We start from the raw sequence: 16,173 nt of genomic DNA on the forward strand, positions 1-16,173 counted from the left end.
TCATCCCAAAGACCTTTTTTTTTCCTCTCCTCTGCCCCGTTTCTGAAGGTTTTGCAGCCAAACCGATCCCTGACTGGGGCACAGGGATCTATAAAGCCTCGTAAAATGGTGGCAAATCCCACACCAGTAATTCCATCAGCTCCGGCTGATGCTGTGGGTTTATTCACTCCTACTTGTTCCCCTTTCCCAGGTCGTGGGGTGTGTTGAGCACCCCGAGTACCTGTAACTTCCCTGGTGGAAGAAGCACCTCTTCTTCCTTCTTTTTTGAATGTTTTTCCCTTCATTTTAACTTGTTTTAGGGTCCCACGGGATCTGTGACCTCCTCATTCAGTGCTTCGCACCCAGCCCTGCTCTACCTCCTACAGCTTTGCTTAACCCCTCCTGATCCGTGTTCCCAGGGGATTCCCAGCTCCTTTGGGATGGGCATCACTGTCTCACAGCTCACGCCCAAGTTTTTGGGGCAGCCTGTCTCATCCTTTCTCCTTATCCTGGATCCATCCTTCTCTCCTACTCTGGGAGATGCTTGTCCCGATACCATCCACCCATTTTCCCTCCATCTCACACTGGATATCACCCCAGCTGGAATGAAAAGTTGATCCTGATGGGGAAAGGCCCCTCCAGGGCACTACCTGAGCCACGGATGAGAATTTTCCTGGTGGATTTGGCTGTCCTGGGATTCTCCCAAAGAGCAACATCAGAGGTGAGCAGAGCTTTGGCCTTGGGGTTCAGGGCTTGGGATTGTCGGGGTTTGGCCTGGATGCACGATGGGGAAATGCTTTTAAATCCCAATTTTTTTTTATATCTTGGCAGCCAACAGGTTGTAATACTGCTTGGAAAATCCAGGTCTTCCCTGGTCACCTGTAGGCAGGTGGGATAAGCGTGAACGGTGACTGGGGCATGGAAAATGGATGGAAGTCCCAGATTTCCAATTTTTTGCACTGATAGGGATTGCAAGTGTCCCAGGAAGTTGCTTCCCTCTGCTTTTGGGTGCAGGCAGCACCCTTACCTGCAGCTCCCATTTTGGCAGCCTTGGAGATGATCTGAGGGGGTGTCCAGTGGCTTTTGTGAGGTAAAAAACAGGGATAAAATCCCCAAAAATATACCATTAACAACCACAAAATCCAAAGCAGCAGAACAAGGAGTTCTCAGCGCTGCCAGGGCTTCTCACATGTGGATTCACAGGTGCATGGTAAAGGCTCAACCAGAGCCACCTTGAAAACTTGGCAAAAAAAACCCAACAACCCTTTAAAATTATTCCCCTCTAAAGAAAAGCCTTTAAAACTTATTATTTTTAATTTCCTGCCCCTGTCTCTGATGAACAGCCACCTGTGGCTACGTGCAAGCTGCAGGGGAGCGGGTGGGAGGGAGGGAGCTGGTCTTAAGTAACGCTCTTGGGTTAGGCTGGATCAAGTTGCCTCAGCTCGGACACAGCCAGGAGGGAAAACTGCCCTGGGAAACAGGAGGAAAACCTGCTGCCGGCGGGAAAAACATCTTGAGGAGGCTTGAGAGGCTGCAACAGCATCTCTGAAGCTGCCTTCAGGTAAAGAAATGTGGGGAGGGGGAGATGGGGGGGTGTAGGGGTGGGTGTGCTGTGCCAGGGGAGATGGCACCATTCCCAACCTGCCGTCGGGCAGCGGGATGGAGGGGCACCCTGAGCTGCAGGAACAACCAGTGCCACCCCATGACAGTGTCCCCACAGGTGACCCCTTACCTGAGGGAGCACCAGGTGCCCCTTCCCTTGGGCTCACCCAGCACCTGGACCTTGCCCATGGGTGTTTTTTTGCTCTGTGCAATATCCGAATATTTTTCCATGGAAGAGAGAAAGGAGATGGAAAGAGGATGTTGCATCCCCCCGCCTCCTTTCTCCAACCATCCTGTGATATTTTCCTGCACCCCTGGCTATTTACTGCTGCTTCCAATAACGGAGCAGTGACTTGATGCCAAACCCCAGGGATCAGCAGAGGCTGGAGAACAGCCCCGCTCCCCACCGACCACGGCCCCATCTCCCTCCCAGGCTCTGGGCCACGCGTGTCCTCCTCCTCAGTGTCACTGTGTGGGTGCTGTCAGCCCTGCCAAGGGGCTGAGCTGGCTCCAGGACAGGGTTTGGGAGCTGAGCCTCCATCACCGAGCCCAGCAGCGGGATTTGCCGAGGAGGAGGCTGTCGAAGGGACTCCTCTTACCTTCGGATCAGTGCGGAGAGAACAGAGCTGCAGTTTTCCTTCTTTTAAACCGTTTTTTTTTTTAATGGAATTAATTTTTTGTACGTGCTTTTGGAGCGGTCCCAGGGAATCTTTTGGAGCAACCCCAGAGGCTTTTCTTTCTCGTGCCGCTGCAGGAGGGCTGAGAAGCGGAGCATCACCATGCCCCTCTCCCGCCACACCGGCCAAATCCCGGAGTCCAACTGGACCTTGGGCTTCAGGGAGATGACGGAGCCCTGGAAAGGCGCCGTCGGCTGCTTCGGCGTGGCCGTCTTCTTCGCCATGACCATCGGCATCATCTCCTGGCAGGCCCTGGAGCAGTCCCCGGAGGAGTGGGTGCTGCGGGGCCGGGCCGGTGGGATGCTGTGGGAGCGCCGGCGCGGGGCCCTGGTGCTGCGGGCGCTGCCGGCGGGGCGGGCGGTGGCGGCGATCGCGGTGGGCGGCGTGCCGGCCGCCGAGCCCCCGCCGCCGCGGGACCACTGCTGGCACGACGGCGGCCAGTTCTGCTACTCCTGGGAGGAGGACGCCGAGCTCCGGCTCTCCCTGGAGCCCCCAGCGGCCCCCGGCACCGAGTGCTACAGCGTCCGCTGGACCCCCCTGCGCCCCGACGTGATGCTGAAGGTAACGGGGACCCCCCTGCCCAGCTCGGCGTCGTTTGGGGCCCAACGAGCCAAAGCAGGCCTGGCACAATTCCCCAGATACCGTGGAGCTCCCCAGCTCCCACAGCCTCCAGCGACTGGGTGGGAAAAGCCTTTTGGCAGCATCGTGACCCGACACTGAGCCCCTAAAGCCCCGAGGGGCTGTGGCCGGTGCCGCGTTGGAAAAGCCTTTTGGCAGCATCGTGACCCAATGCTGAGCCCCCCAAAACCCCAGGGGGCCCTGGTGGTGCCGCGTTGGTGACCCCGGGGTGGGAGCACTGTGTTTATGTGGAGACGGAGTAAATAAGCGCTGGAGACAATGCTGGCGAGAACCTCGGGAAGGTCCATTCCAAGGCAGACACAATGGGCAGCTCCCACGGGATGGGAATAACCCACGTCCGCTGCTGCAAACACTGGGGGGGGGCTTTATTTTTGGTATCATTCCCTGTTTTGTCCCTCGGTTAAACGAAAGCAGGCTCTGAAAAGGAGCGTTAGGAGGGGAAGGAGAAACCCTGCCAGAGCGAGGTGTCCGGTTGTGGGGGGCCCCCAGGACAGGGAGGAAAGCAGGATGGGGCGGTGTGGGATGGGGGATTGTTCCCCTTTAGCCATAAACTGTTGGCACCATTTTGGGTGGGTAGAAGCTGTTGCCTGAGCACAAGCCCGGCATACAGGGGTGGGTCTCCTTTGCTGGTGTTGGTGTGGGGTGCACGAGGGGATGAGCAAGACAGAAGAGGCTTTTCCCCACTTTTTTTAAAAAAAACCATTGGAAAATATGATCCAGCGGAATCTGAGTTTAGGACAGGCTGGTTTTCCCTCTTTTCCAGCTGGTGTAACGAGTTCAGCTGACACCTGGTACGGCTATTCTGAGCCTCCAGGGTTTCCACTTTAATAATTTACATCTCCTCTCCCCACCCCTTGGAGAGACTTAACCTCTCTGTGCCCCGAGCTCAGGGCTCCAGGAGGCTCTGAAGCCTTGGGATTGGGAATAAACATGGGGTGGGCCGAGCTGGGGTTCTTCAGTTCTCCTCTGCCTGCTCCAGTCTCCTTCCATGGCCCCAAATCCTCGGGATTTCGGGGAAACCCGTCCCGCCTGGGAAGTCACGCGGACTCTTAAGTCCTGCTGATCCCTTGACTTGGCAGAAAGGAGAAAGTTTTAGAGGCTTTGAAGCGAAAATTGATGGTTTCTGGCAGGAGGTGGGTCAAGGATGGGGATGTCCCCGGGCACAGGGTCCTATCAGCCCTATGAGAAGTGTCCCAAATCCCCCAAACTGAGTCTCGTTGAGGGAGATTCTTGTTATGAGCCCTTGGGAAGCTGTGCCTTGGGAGAGAGCACGTGTCCCTCCCAGGGATGCTGCGGTGCCATCGAGGTGAGGGCTAAAACCTCCCTCAGGTGGGGACAGTCGCAGTTGTAAATTCGTGCCAGAAACTCTGGGAAAAGCGGATAGAAAGGTTAATGTCTTTAAAAGTAAAACAAACTTAGAAGTAAAGCAAACAAAGAAAAAGCACCAAAGAAAGAAAAACCAAACAAACAAAAACCCCAAACAAACCAAGAAACCCCAAACAGAATTTCCCAGCTGGGCTCCTGAAAGTGAATTTAAAGCTCACCCCATTCCACAGGCAGGGACACTTTCCACTAGCACAGTTTGCTCCCGGACTCATCCAACCTGACCTTTCTTCCTCACCCTGAACGTTCCTTGCTCTTTAACGATGCTCTCCTGGTTGCAGGATTGCTTTTCCATGGCCAATGTCTCCTGGTACGGTGGGCCAAGCATCCGTGCCCAGCGCTGGCCCCTCAACAGCGCCGAGAGCCCCGCGCAGCCCTTCGTCAGCGGAGACCTCGGCACCAACCCCGACGGCTTCGGGCCTGTCCTGGACAGGTACTTCTTGGGCTCGACAGGTAATCACAACCTTCCCTGCCCCCTGTCCTATGGCTTCAGTCCCTGTGCTTCCCCATCCTCCTCACCTCTAAAGCAGCTGGTTTAAGAGCAGGGTAGATGCTTCTGAGAATTAAATATCCTACAAACGTAATGACAACTGGCAGCAGGACGCAGCACTGCCTGGATCCCACACAGCCTCGTCCCTGGGGGAAAGGCTGTGATATTGAACCTGGGTGCCTGAGGATGGCACGGTCCAAGTCACCCCAGGGACATCCTGTACTCTTCACATGCCTGGGATTTTTTTTCTTAAGTCTGTGCCCATTGCTGCTTCCTCTATCTCCACTTGAGCGGCTTCACAGCTCCCTGATGCTGCTGTGGGATGCTGGATTCAGGCAGGAGTTCAGCTGCTGGTGTTGTTTCTCGGTGGACGTTGGGATTATTCTGCAGAACACAGAAGTTCAGGTATTCCCACAAATTCACCCAATGACCCGCAGCTGCCCTGAACCGCTGCAGCCACTGCATGCTGAGCCAAAAAAAGGCAGGAATGGGAGAAATCTAGCCCTTGAAAGGCATTTTGGAGGCTACAAGGGAACAGCAGGAACAGAACGGGGACGGTCGGCACGGTTGGATCTGCGGTGGGATCAGTCGGGGAGGTCTTGGCAGCACACAAGTGCCAGGACTGGGAGGAGCCGGGCGCTCGCCGAGACACCGAATTCCCCCTTTTCTCCCCCCAGGAGTGACGGTGACCGTGGCGCCCGACGTGCCCCTGCTCCTGTCGCTGGAGAGCCACCGGCACTTCTGCCTGCAGACGCCGGCGGCCCGGGCGGAGCCCCTGCGGTACCTGCTCTGCATCAGCACCGACGTGGCGGCCGCGCACCGGCACCGGGGCAACCCCCCGGCGGGACCCGCACGGGCACGGCCGGACACGGCGCTCCTGGGGTGGGTGTTCCCTCATCCCGGGGATGGGCATCCTCCCAGGAGCCCCAGGTCGCTGCCCAGAGCATCTTGTTCCGGCCCAAAACCGCGACCCACCCCGCCCCGGCTTTTCCCACCCCGCAGGTCTCCGCTGTGGCGGTACCACGGCCCGGAGGGTTCCGCCGCCAAAATCAAGCGAGGTTTGAGGTCGCTGGTGAGGAGGTTGAAGCGGCACGGCCTTCAGGAGGGGGTCGTGGCCCTGGGGGAGCGCGGCACCGCCATCCTGGCCGCAGCGGTACGACTGTGTCCCCCCCGCGCTCACCCAGAGCTCGGCATCGCCGCTCCGACCGCCCACCCTTCCCTGCCTTTCCCTCCCGCAGGAGCACGTGCCCTCGGAGCGCAGGAAGAGGCAGGACCTGGCCCTGGTGGAGCCTCTGCAGCTCTCCATCACTCTGTCCCCCTACGCCAGCATCACCTCCCCGCTCTTCCTGCAGTCCCTGCACCGCGGCGAGGCCGCGGGATACTGGCTGAGCCGCCAGCCCCGACCTGGGGCCAGCACGGTACAGGATACAGGACCCTCCTCAACCCTAAACCCCAAATTAGCACTGGATAAACCCCCTCGTGTTTATTACTTACAGGGGGAACAGCCCAGTGCCCCTGTGCTGTGTGGATTTAAATCCATTGATAACGGCTATGAATGCACCCGATTTATGTGCATTTAAATCCACTGATAATGGACATAAATCCTTTCCATTTAAATCCCTTGGATTTAAAGTGCTGTGGGGAGCAGCTTCTCTCCTGGCTCCTACGGAAGCAGCTTGGAAATTCCCACTTCCAAAAGATTTTTAAAAGTTGCTTGTGTTCAGAAAATCCCTCAAGTCCCATGTTTTCTGTGGTCAGTTTAATGATCAGCCACGTTGCCACCCACTCGGGGATTTTGGGGGGGAATGGAGGGAGGGTTGACACACGTGCTGTGCCGCAGTGCGGTGGTAAAGTGGCATTCCCCAGCCTCACGCCCTGGAATTAGCAGGATATTTTATGGATCTGACAGCCACTTCCGTCCTCATCCGCAGATCCCACTGCTGACCACCTGGAAGGGGCAGCTCTGTGCCCGCCTGAACGTCACCAGCGAGGCGGCGCTGGCCTGGTACCTGGCACGTGCCCGGCGCCTGCGGCAGGCACTGGGGGCCACATACGTGGCCTTTGAGGGAGTCGAGGGTAATTCCTTCCTGGAGCAGGATGTGCCACCTCCCGCCGAGCTGGCAGGTGATGGATACACCAGGGTGTTGGCGGCAGCACTGGCGACACTGGGCAATGGCACCGTCGTCAGCGCCGGGGCCGGGTGGGTACCAGGGACACGCTTTGCTGGAGCCAAGGGGTGTGTGAGTTCCTGGGGGATGGTTGAGGGGATGTCCTTGGGATGCCAGGAGTGCTCAGCACCCGGGGAAGTGGCATGGAGGTGGTCCAGGGCAGCACGCTGGAGTCGATGATCCATGTGGGATCTGAGGTTGGCGAGGCCCTGGCACAGGTTGCCCAGAGAAGCTGTGGCTGCCCCTGGATCCCTGGAAGTGTCCAAGGCCAGGTTGGATGGGGCTCGGAGCAACCTGGGCTGGTGGAAGGTGTCCCTGCCCCTGGCAGGGTGGTGGGACTGGATGGGCTTTAATGTCCCTTCCAACCCAGACCACTCCAGGATTCTCTGTCTGACCCCAGTGACTGCCAAGCCAGCCAGGCATTGTGGAATTTCGGCTCCTGTGAGCCCTCTAAGCACCTCTAAGGGTTTGTTCTGTCTCCCCAGCTCCAGTCACCTCCCTCTGTTCGTCCAGATGAGCCCCCTGCACTCCGACTGGAGCCACGCGGGGCTGAAGGGGCTGATCCCCTCCGTGCTGCACTACAGCCTCTTGGGCTACAACTTCTTCATCCCTGACACTGTAGGTAAGGATTTCTTTGGGTTTTTTTCATTATTTCTGCCTTTTCCTCAGTGATTTTTGCAGAGTTTTTCGAGGCAGGAGGTGCATTTGCAACTTAGGTGTGCTGTGGGAAGGCTTGGAGCACTTTGCTCCCCGATTTTCTGTTCTGCTGGCTTGGTTGGGATGAACGTTACCAGGGAATCGGCTGAGGAATTAAAAACAAAAGAACATGCTGTAAATATTACCAGGCAGCCCCATCAGCAGCTGGGTCTCTGGGGATGCCCTTTGCAGAGCTCCACCACAACCCACCCCCCCAGGGCTTGGCTTGGGCTAAATCCCACCCGGTACAGCCAGGAGGGAGCCCTTAGCCAGGATCCACATCCCCAGGCTCCTGGCTGGGGAATGGATGTTCCTAAAACTCAAGCAGCTCTGCTCCAAGTTTGCCTTTCTGCCCCAAAGCAGAATGGCTGGAGAAATCCTTAAATAAACACGTTATAAAAGGCAAGAAACAACCTCTGATCAGGGCCAAGCGGATTGTTGCCCCTTTTCTTGGAGCGAACGGGGCTTCAGACCTGGAGAATGGAGCTAAATAACAGCCCTGAAATAGGGGTTGGAAGCAATTTTTCAATTTTGCCTCTATTTTTAGCCTGTTTTCCCTAGAAAATGTGGCTCAGGCAATCCCAGCACAGCAGTTCCCACCCTGACGGACGCTGAACCCCTCGGCTTATTCCAGGGAAGCAGGACGGGAGCGCAGGTCCCCCTGCATGGAGAGGGTTGGGGTGTTTGTTACTGGGGCACGTGGCCCCTTGGGTTGTGTCCCAACATTCTGAGAGCTGCAAAAGCTGGGAAAAGCCTCTGGGGGAAATGGGCATCTGTGGATGGCTGGGAGAGCCCTCCGCTCGTGCTGTTTCTAGGGAAGCTGTGGCAGGTTTTCGGAGCGACGGCTCCCAGGGATGCTCCGGCTCCCGGGGGGGCTTTAGGCGCTGGAAGGGGCTCTAAGTGTTCCCAAGAGCTGCCTTTTCCCGTGGGAGGCCCCTGAGCAGCCCCACTGAGCCCTGTGTTCCCACAGGAGGGAGCCTGGCCGGTGACTCCGCGGGGGACCCGGAGCTGTTTGTGCGGTGGCTGCAGATCGTGACCTTCCTGCCCGTGATGGCCTTCGGGTCCCCACCCTGGCTCTGCTGTGACTCCTGGGTGTGTATCCCTCACTCTGACCAGGATGACACCAGCTCTCTCACGAGGAAAATCCAAGGGATTTAAATGGAAAGGATTTATGTCCGTTATCAGTGGATTTAAATGCACATAAATCGGGTGCATTCGTAGCCATTATCAATGGATTTAAATCCACTTAAATCCATTTAAGTTGACAGATTCATATCCAGTTGTCAATGGATGTAAATCCATTTCAATCCAAGGGGTTTATATACAATATCAATGGATTTAAATCCATTTAAATCCAATGGATTCATATCCATTATCAATAGATTTTATCAATTTAAATGCAGCAGATTTACATCCGTTATCAGTAGGTTTAAAACCAATGGGTTTATAGCAATTATCAATAGATTTAAATCCTTTTAAATCCAAAGAATATATATCAATTATCAAGGGATATAAATCCATGTAAATACAATGGATTTAGATCCATTGTCAATGTATTTAAATCCATGTAAATACAATGGATTTGTATCCACTGTCCATGGATTTAAATTCATTTAAATCCAATTAATTAATATCCATTATAATGGATTTAAATCCATTCAAATCCCATGGATTTATATTCATTATCAACAGATTTAAATCCGTTCAAATCCAATCAATATCCATTACAAAAAGATTTAAATACATTTAAATACAATGGGTTTATATCCACTGGTAATGGACTTAAATCAAATGGATTCACATCTGCTATCAGTGGATTTAAGCCATTTAAATCTAATGGATTCATATGCCTTATTGATGGATTTATATCCACATAAATTAATATCCAGTATCAACCCTGTTTGTACCTTGTGGCTGCCATAACTTGATCAGGACATTGAAACTCAGTCACCTCTCTTCCCAAGGGAATATATATATATATATAATTTTTATTTATCTGGTTTGTTTTCATTTTTCCCTGCCTGCTTTGCTGTTTCCTGGCTGTCAGACTCCTCACAGATTTCCCTCTGACCCTGCAGGTCCTGAACCTGACCCGCCAATGCATCCAGAGGCACCGGGACTTTGTGCTGCCGCTCCTCCTAAAATACAGCGAGGAGTGGCAGAGTTTGGGACACCCCATCTTCCGTCCAGCCTGGTGGCTCAGCCCCACGGATCCGACCGCGTTCACCATAGAGGATGAATTTCTCATTGGAGATGAGGTGGGAATTCTGCACCATCCTGTGAGCCCAGCTCTGCCGGAACACGAACCAGGGCTTCGTAGTCAAGCAGATTTAAATCCAAGCCAAAGCAGCTGGTTTATGTGGGTTTGGGGTTTTTCCTTTTTGGAAAAGCTTGGCTTTCTTCACAGAACTCTCATTCAGGGCCCTGGAAACCTCTTTCAGCTTTGGGAGTGAAATGATTTAGCAGGAATAAATAGTCTCAGAATGCTGGATACCGCTTTTCCCGTAAAACAAGGGAAAATAGTTTTAAGGCCGGATTGGACAGGACTTGGAACGACCTGGGATAGTGGAAGGTGTCCCTGCCCATGACAGGGGGTGGAATGAGATGGGCTTTAAGGTCCCTTCCTAGCCAAACCATTCCATGATTCCCTGGTGACCATCTCATCCCCCCACGTACATCCCGCCCAATCCACCACCTGCTAAAGCTCTTTTTTCTTTCTTTTTTTTTTTTTTTTTACTGCAGGTCCTGGTTGCTCCAATAACAGAAAAAGGACAAACATGGAGGGATGTCTTCCTGCCTGGAGAAGGGCACCTCTGGCTGGACACCAACTCTGCCCGTGTGTTTGATGGAGGCACCATCCTCAGGAATTACTCTGCCAGCCTGGCCGAGGTGCCCGTGTTCGTAAAGACCTCCTGAATCCAGCCTGGGCAGCTCCTGGACAGTGACCTCAGAGAGCAGCGCTGGCCACAGGCTCTTCCCTGACACTTCCAGACTGTTTGCACTTTCCCAAGAACCTTTATTTTGTTGGTTTTGTTTTTTTTTTATTTCAGGAGAAATTGTTTGAGTTTTCTTACTTGCTGTTATCCAGAAACAGCAGCAATATGGCTCTGCCACCACCACCCACCCACAATCAGTGCTCACCTGTATCTTTCCAGGGTTTTCCCATTTAAATGTTTGTGTGAGTGTGTTTAGGTGGACACATCCAGCGTTTCCAGATCCCTGGCAAGGTGCTCAGAGAGGCTGCCTTGGCCAGGGAGTGGATTTTCCGGGAGATAAACAAACATCAGCTTATACCCGATGGGAAGTTTTGTACTGAGTGAAAAAAAGGTAAATCCAGGGAAAACTAAACAGGACAGCTCTGTTCAGCTTTCACCAAATGGGAAGTTTGGGATTTAATGAGAAAAGTAAATCCAGGGAAAAATTACCAGGATAGTTTTGCTCCTGTGCGTGGCCCCCCACGGTGCCCAGCGCTCCCTGCTTTTCTCCCACCGGGCACTGGGTGTGTTTTCCAGGAGTCTCCGGTAGCAAGAGCCCACCTTTGAGGATAATCTGGGAAAATGGGTGAACTCCAGATCTATTTGAAGCAGGTTTATGTGGAAGAAAAATAAATTCACTCAAGGGAAGGAGTGGCTCCACCAGAGCATGATGTGGACATCCAGGATCCTTGCCCACAAGCTCCAGAGCTCAGCACTGAGCCCTGTGAGCCCCACCTCCTGTTTTTCACCATTTGTTGAATTTTATGGCTTTTGTTCCCAATTATTTCTAGCAGTGCAAGAGGGATCCAGTGTGATCAGCCTCCTTCCATCCAGCAGAGAACGTATCCATTGGCAAAATCCATGTCCCACATGCTGAACGTGCATTTAGGGAGATTATCAACTACACTGATATCCCAAGTGAGGGATAAATGGGACAGTGCAGGTTATTGGGGTGATTCCAAAGGCTGGCATTTAGGGACAGGGACTGGGTGACAGCTGGGAGGGAAGTGAAGGGCAAGTTTTGGCCCTGGGGCAGGGCTCAGGCACCTCCAACACTGAATGGTATCAGCTACACCTTTTTTTGTGGAAAATGTTCCTGTACCGAGGCGTGGCTCCGCTGAAAAAATGCTAAGGGCTTCCAGCTTTTCCCAGCAAAGTTTCTTAAAACTGGAAGAAAAGCAAAAAGCAAAAAAAAATTCCAAATAAATCAAATTCAGCCATGCAATCCTGGGGCACGGAGAGGGGAAGAGCCCGTGGGGATGTGGGGAGAACCCCCTGCTCCTTCCTTGATCCACAGAGGCACATGATGGGGCTGGAGGGAGCACAGAGAGGGAAAGGATAGGGCTCATGAGAGCAACCCAAGGCACCCCCACGGCCTGGGGTGCTCCAAAATACCTGTGGAGGCTCCTGAGACAGCAAAAAGCACAAAGGGAAATAAAGGCAGCGCTGGCTAAAGTGACATTTGTTTATTCAGAGGGACTCAAACCCCGGAACAGGATGCCCAGAGAGGATCTGGTGGCTCCATGCTGGGATATCACAGAAGGCTGGCTGGACACTCTGGGCTGTCCTGTGCCAGGACTGAGTGTGGCCTTTCCCCTCTTGGGAGGGTGGGATATTGGGTCCTGTGCCCTGCATGGCTCTGGGTCCTGCACCGGTACCGGTTCCTCCCTTAGGAGTCTGGGATGTGCTGTTGGTGCCTTGGAGCTCGTCGCTCACCAGCATTCCTGCTCCTCCAGTGCCTCTGCCTCGAGGAGTCACTGTGGGGCTCCGTTCCTGAGGACGATGTCTGGGTGTCCCGGCGTTGCCTGCGGGACCTGCTCCATTGCCTGTTCCAGCCGTGGGAATGCTCCCTGTTCCTGCCCCTCCACCTCTGTCTGCTGCGGTGGCCCCGTGCCTGTCCCTGCTGATCTTGGCCCCGTGGCGTGTGGGACCTGCCCTGGGATCGCCTCCCCCGCGAGGAGTCTGAGGTGTCCCGTTCGGACCCTGGAGCTCGTCCCTCGTTGTCCCGATCCCTTCTCCACTGACGCCTCCTCCTTCTCCGCCGACGCCTCCTCCTTCTCAGGAAGCTGCTCCCTTGGGCGTGCTGAGACCACTGGTGGCCGTCACGGTGCCGCCTCAAGGACCTCCTTCGGCCCTGCTCTGGGGGCTCATCGTGGCTGCTGCCACTGTGTCCCGAGCAGCTCCCTGTGCCTTGCTCCAAGCGGCCGAGCCTCCTCTGCTTGCTGTCGTACACCTGGTCCTGCACCTCGTGGTACAGGGCCACGTGCTGGGGGTACGTGTGGCGGATGGGCCGCTGGCACTGGGGGCACGAGGTGTCGCTGAGGGTCCAATCCCACAGGCAGAGGCGGCAGAAGCAGTGCCAGCACAAGCTGGAGCACTTGGTGTCGATGTCCCGGCACGCCGGGCAGGAGGGGTTCTCCTCGCTGCCATCCCGTGGCTGCTGGCTGGTGCTGGCAGCAGAGGTGCCCGGCTCTGGAGAGTCCTCCTTCGATGACATCTCGCCCTGCAAGAGACACAAAGGCTCTCTGCGGACACGCGTCCCCCAAAACAGTCCCACAGCGCCTCATCCCTTCGGAGCCGTCCCACACCTCAGCAGCGGTGTTGTCACGCGGGGCCTGCTGCCCACCAGTCTCACCACGGGATTGACTGAAGATCTGTGCCCCCATCCTGATTTCATGGAATGCTGGGACACGGCCCTTTCTGACGCAGTGTCACAGGTGAGGTCGGCCCCGTCACGCGCCCGTGTCACAAAGGGACAGCGCCGAAGGGCCAGGGTGCTGTGGCTGTGTTTGGGGACACGTGTCAGCAGATAAACTTTGTGCCTTCGAGGGTGAGATGGTGTCACAGGAGGGGACTCCAGAATGGGGCCCCAGAGGGAGGTCCCCGAGGTGGCACCACGATGGCCGCAGGTGCCCTCAGCACGCCCAGGGCTGCGACTCGTCAGGAACTGTAGTCACTGGACAAGGGGGAATGGCTTCCCACTGCCAGAGGGTGGGATGGGATACCGGGAAGGAATTCTTTCCTGTGAGGGTGCTGAAGCACTGGAGTGGATTTCCCAGAGAAGCTGCAGCTGCCCCATCCCTGGAAGTGTCCAAGCCCAGGTTAGACAGGGCTTGAGCAAACTGAGATAGTGGAAGGTGTCCCTGCCCATGGGACTGAACAGGCTTTAAGGTTCCTTTGAACCCAAACCATTCTATGAGTCTGTGACCAGCAAGGCTCCTGCTCTCCTTGGGTGAAGCTCCACGGAGACAGACCAGAAATTCTTGGGTTTCATTGCACTGCTAGGTTAGAAAACATCTGTCAAACATCCACTTTGCTGGATTCACATTTACCCAGTTTTTTTCATGATCTCAGGTCTGTTACTATTGCTGATTAAAATAAACGGTCTGAAGGCTCTTTGTCCTTCAGCCAGCAAGGACACAAATCCTTCTACAATAATCAAATAAAGCCTGAAAAACTCCATCTCTTATGTAATGGCATAATTAGATAGACTAGTGCTTCCTACTCAGAACTGTGTGGAAAAAAAGGAAGGCATCTTAGGTCAATAAGAAGACAAGAGGAATTTCCCAAGGAGCCGTGCCTTGGGCTGAGAGGGATGCTTTTTGGGAACAACAAAAACAAGGATGCTTTTGGGAACGGGCTGTAGTTGGGCTCGCAGCGCCCCGCACTGGCACAGGCTGCCCGGAGAAGCGATGGAGTCGCCACCCCTGGAGGGATCTACCGCGTGGATGCGTCCGTGCACTTGCGGACACGGCCAGCGGTGGGCTCGGCAGTGCTGGGGGGGACACTCGGACTCCATGTCCCGGACGGGCTTTTCCCGAAGGACTCGCTCTCACGGGCGCGCCGGCTCTCGCGCACAGCCCGACGGCAGTTGTAGTTTTCCTCCCGCCTTTTCGCGCTCACAGGCGCCGCAAAGGAACTACAACACCCGGCGCACCCCGCGGCGCGCGGCGCACGTCAGGCGCGCTCTTCCGCGGAGGGGCGCGCGGTGCATCACGGTAATTGTAGTCCGTTTGCAGTGGCGGCGCGCGGCGCTGCAGCGCTCGGGGACTACGTTACCCAGCGAGCGGCGCGGCCCGGCCACGGCACCGGGAAAGGGAACGAACGGCACCGGGAGCGGGACCGGCACCGGGGAGCGCGGAGATGGCGGTCGATAAGGACCTGCTGGAGCTGGACCTCTACGGGCTGCTGGGGGTCGGCGAGAAGGCGTCGGAGAAGGAGGTCGTGGGCGCGGCACGTCTCGGGACGGGCCCCTTCCCTCCCTGTCCCGGTGTCCTCGGGAACGGGATGTTCCCGGTGCCGCGCCCTGCCCGGTGCGGAGCTGAGCGGCTGCTCCGAGCGCTCTTGGTGCGCTCCCGCTGCCCGGGGCGCTGCTGCGGGGCCGGGGCTGTGAAATCGTGCGGAAAGGCCGCTTTTGCCGGTGTTGGCGTTATTATATCCCGGGTTTACCGATATTGGTGTTATTGCCCTCAATTTGCCCTTGTGCCTTCTCAGTCCCGCCTTTGGAGGAGGGAATGGCTGGGAGGGAGAGCTGCAGAGTTGGTCTGCGACGCTGTGCCCCTCGCTTTCTTATTTATGTGCCTCCAGAAGGAAAGTCGCGGTGTTTATCCAAAAATTCAGCTGTTAGGTCAGTCTAGGTGCTGTAGGTGCCCGTAAGGCTTCTGGTTCATTTTTGGGGGTTTACAACCCGCTCCCTGGAAATTCCCCGTGAAAGAAGCACCCAGCGGGAACAATCCAGTTTGTAACACGCTGGACTGGATGAGCTGAAAAGGCTTCGGGTGAGCTCGGGTTATTTCCCAGCTGAGCCGGTCGCTGCAGGGGGGAGGATGAGAGAATTCCCGGCCCGATGGCCTTGGTGCAGCTTTACAAAGCGGCAGATGGAATTTGGGGCGTCAGTCCTTGATCTGAAATACTTGAAATGATCCCAAGGCTTTCTGTAGCACGAAATAAGGGGTGAGGAAAGCCCTCTCCACCCGCCGATCGGAGCAGCCCGGCGGGAGCTGGGCAGCTGATGGATGTTTGGGAGTGAGTTGTCTCTCCCTCGCCTGGAATCTTATGAAGGAGGTTGGGTCACCTGCAGCGCTTTCCTTGTACATTCCCATCCCTGGAGCTTTGTCCGCCAGGTGGGGCCGAGACACAACTTTCTCCACTCGTTTTAGCAGGAAATTGCTTGGCACTGGGACAGAACAGCTTCCGCTCCTTTTTTTTTCCTTCCCCTTTTTTTCCCCCTTTCCCCCTTTTTTCCCCCTTTCCTCTTTTTTATCCTTTCTCCTCTTTTTTCCCCTTTCTCCTTTCTTTGTCCTTTCTCCCTTTTTTCCACTTTCCTCTTTTTCCCCTCTCCCCCTTATTTCCTCTCCACCCCTTTATTCCCTCCCCCCCTTTTTTCCCCTTCCCCCCCCTTTTTCCCCCTCCCCTCTTTTTTCCCTTTCCCCCCTTTTTTCCCCTTTTTTCCCCCCTTCCCTCCTTTTTTCCCCCCTTCCCTCCTTTTTTCCCCCCTTCCCCTCTTTTTTTCCCTCTTCCCCCTTTTTTTCCCCCTTCCCCCCTTTTTTTCCCTCTTCCCCCCC

General features: G+C 55.3%; 3 protein-coding genes across 6 annotated transcripts in view; 2 read left to right on the forward strand and 1 right to left on the reverse strand.

The window, feature by feature from the left end:
• The first annotated feature begins 619 nt into the window (after positions 1-619).
• LOC113955959 (SITS-binding protein-like) lies at positions 620-11,679 on the forward strand. Its single transcript, XM_027662025.1, has 12 exons — positions 620-700; positions 1,401-1,540; positions 2,336-2,819; positions 4,562-4,733; positions 5,448-5,652; positions 5,773-5,923; positions 6,009-6,188; positions 6,702-6,970; positions 7,424-7,560; positions 8,605-8,726; positions 9,713-9,892; positions 10,377-11,679. The coding sequence occupies exons 3-12, from the start codon at positions 2,361-2,363 to the stop codon at positions 10,548-10,550; spliced, it is 2,049 nt and encodes a 682-aa protein (XP_027517826.1). The 5' UTR covers positions 620-700; positions 1,401-1,540; positions 2,336-2,360; the 3' UTR covers positions 10,551-11,679.
• A 381-nt stretch (positions 11,680-12,060) lies between these two features.
• On the reverse strand, positions 12,061-13,620 carry LOC113955964 (filaggrin-like). 2 transcript variants are annotated; one of them, XM_027662037.1, is made up of 2 exons: positions 13,198-13,620; positions 12,061-13,112 (listed from the first exon to the last, which is right to left on the reverse strand). In XM_027662037.1, the coding sequence occupies exons 1-2, from the start codon at positions 13,273-13,275 to the stop codon at positions 12,279-12,281; spliced, it is 912 nt and encodes a 303-aa protein (XP_027517838.1). In that variant the 5' UTR covers positions 13,276-13,620; the 3' UTR covers positions 12,061-12,278. The 2 variants fall into 2 exon arrangements, with proteins under 2 accessions (XP_027517838.1, XP_027517836.1); XM_027662035.1 differs by having other exon boundaries at positions 12,061-13,134; positions 13,198-13,301.
• A 1,053-nt stretch (positions 13,621-14,673) lies between these two features.
• Positions 14,674-16,173, forward strand: part of DNAJC17 (DnaJ heat shock protein family (Hsp40) member C17) — a 16,206-nt gene continuing 14,706 nt past the window's right edge. Inside the window, exon 1 of one of the 3 annotated variants that reach the window (XM_027662032.1) lies at positions 14,674-14,830. In XM_027662032.1, coding sequence (XP_027517833.1) covers positions 14,753-14,830 — 78 coding nt within the window. In that variant the 5' untranslated portion in view covers positions 14,674-14,752. Of the gene's footprint in view, positions 14,831-15,009; positions 15,237-16,173 lie in introns of those variants that run through there. The other 2 variants (XM_027662031.1, XM_027662033.1) reach the window with 2 other exon arrangements.

The sequence above is a fragment of the Corapipo altera genome, unplaced genomic scaffold (assembly GCF_003945725.1).
Source record: "Corapipo altera isolate COAL_440 unplaced genomic scaffold, ASM394572v1 RXGC01000072.1, whole genome shotgun sequence".
NCBI lineage: Eukaryota > Metazoa > Chordata > Aves > Passeriformes > Pipridae > Corapipo > Corapipo altera.

What these genes read in the sequence shown, in the direction of transcription:
- LOC113955964 (XM_027662035.1), bottom strand. Translation starts at nt 13,286, where the DNA reads ATGAAATCAGGATGGGGGCACAGATCTTCAGTCAATCCCGTGGTGAGA. An exon ending in GTGACAACACCGCTGCTGAG is followed by an intron (nt 13,135 to 13,197) that starts GTGTGGGACGGC and finishes GCGTGTCCGCAG; the next exon opens with AGAGCCTTTGTGTCTCTTGC.
- LOC113955959 (XM_027662025.1), top strand. Translation starts at nt 2,361, where the DNA reads ATGCCCCTCTCCCGCCACACCGGCCAAATCCCGGAGTCCAACTGGACC. An exon ending in CTTCATCCCTGACACTGTAG is followed by an intron (nt 7,561 to 8,604) that starts GTAAGGATTTCT and finishes GTGTTCCCACAG; the next exon opens with GAGGGAGCCTGGCCGGTGAC. An exon ending in GGCTCTGCTGTGACTCCTGG is followed by an intron (nt 8,727 to 9,712) that starts GTGTGTATCCCT and finishes CTGACCCTGCAG; the next exon opens with GTCCTGAACCTGACCCGCCA.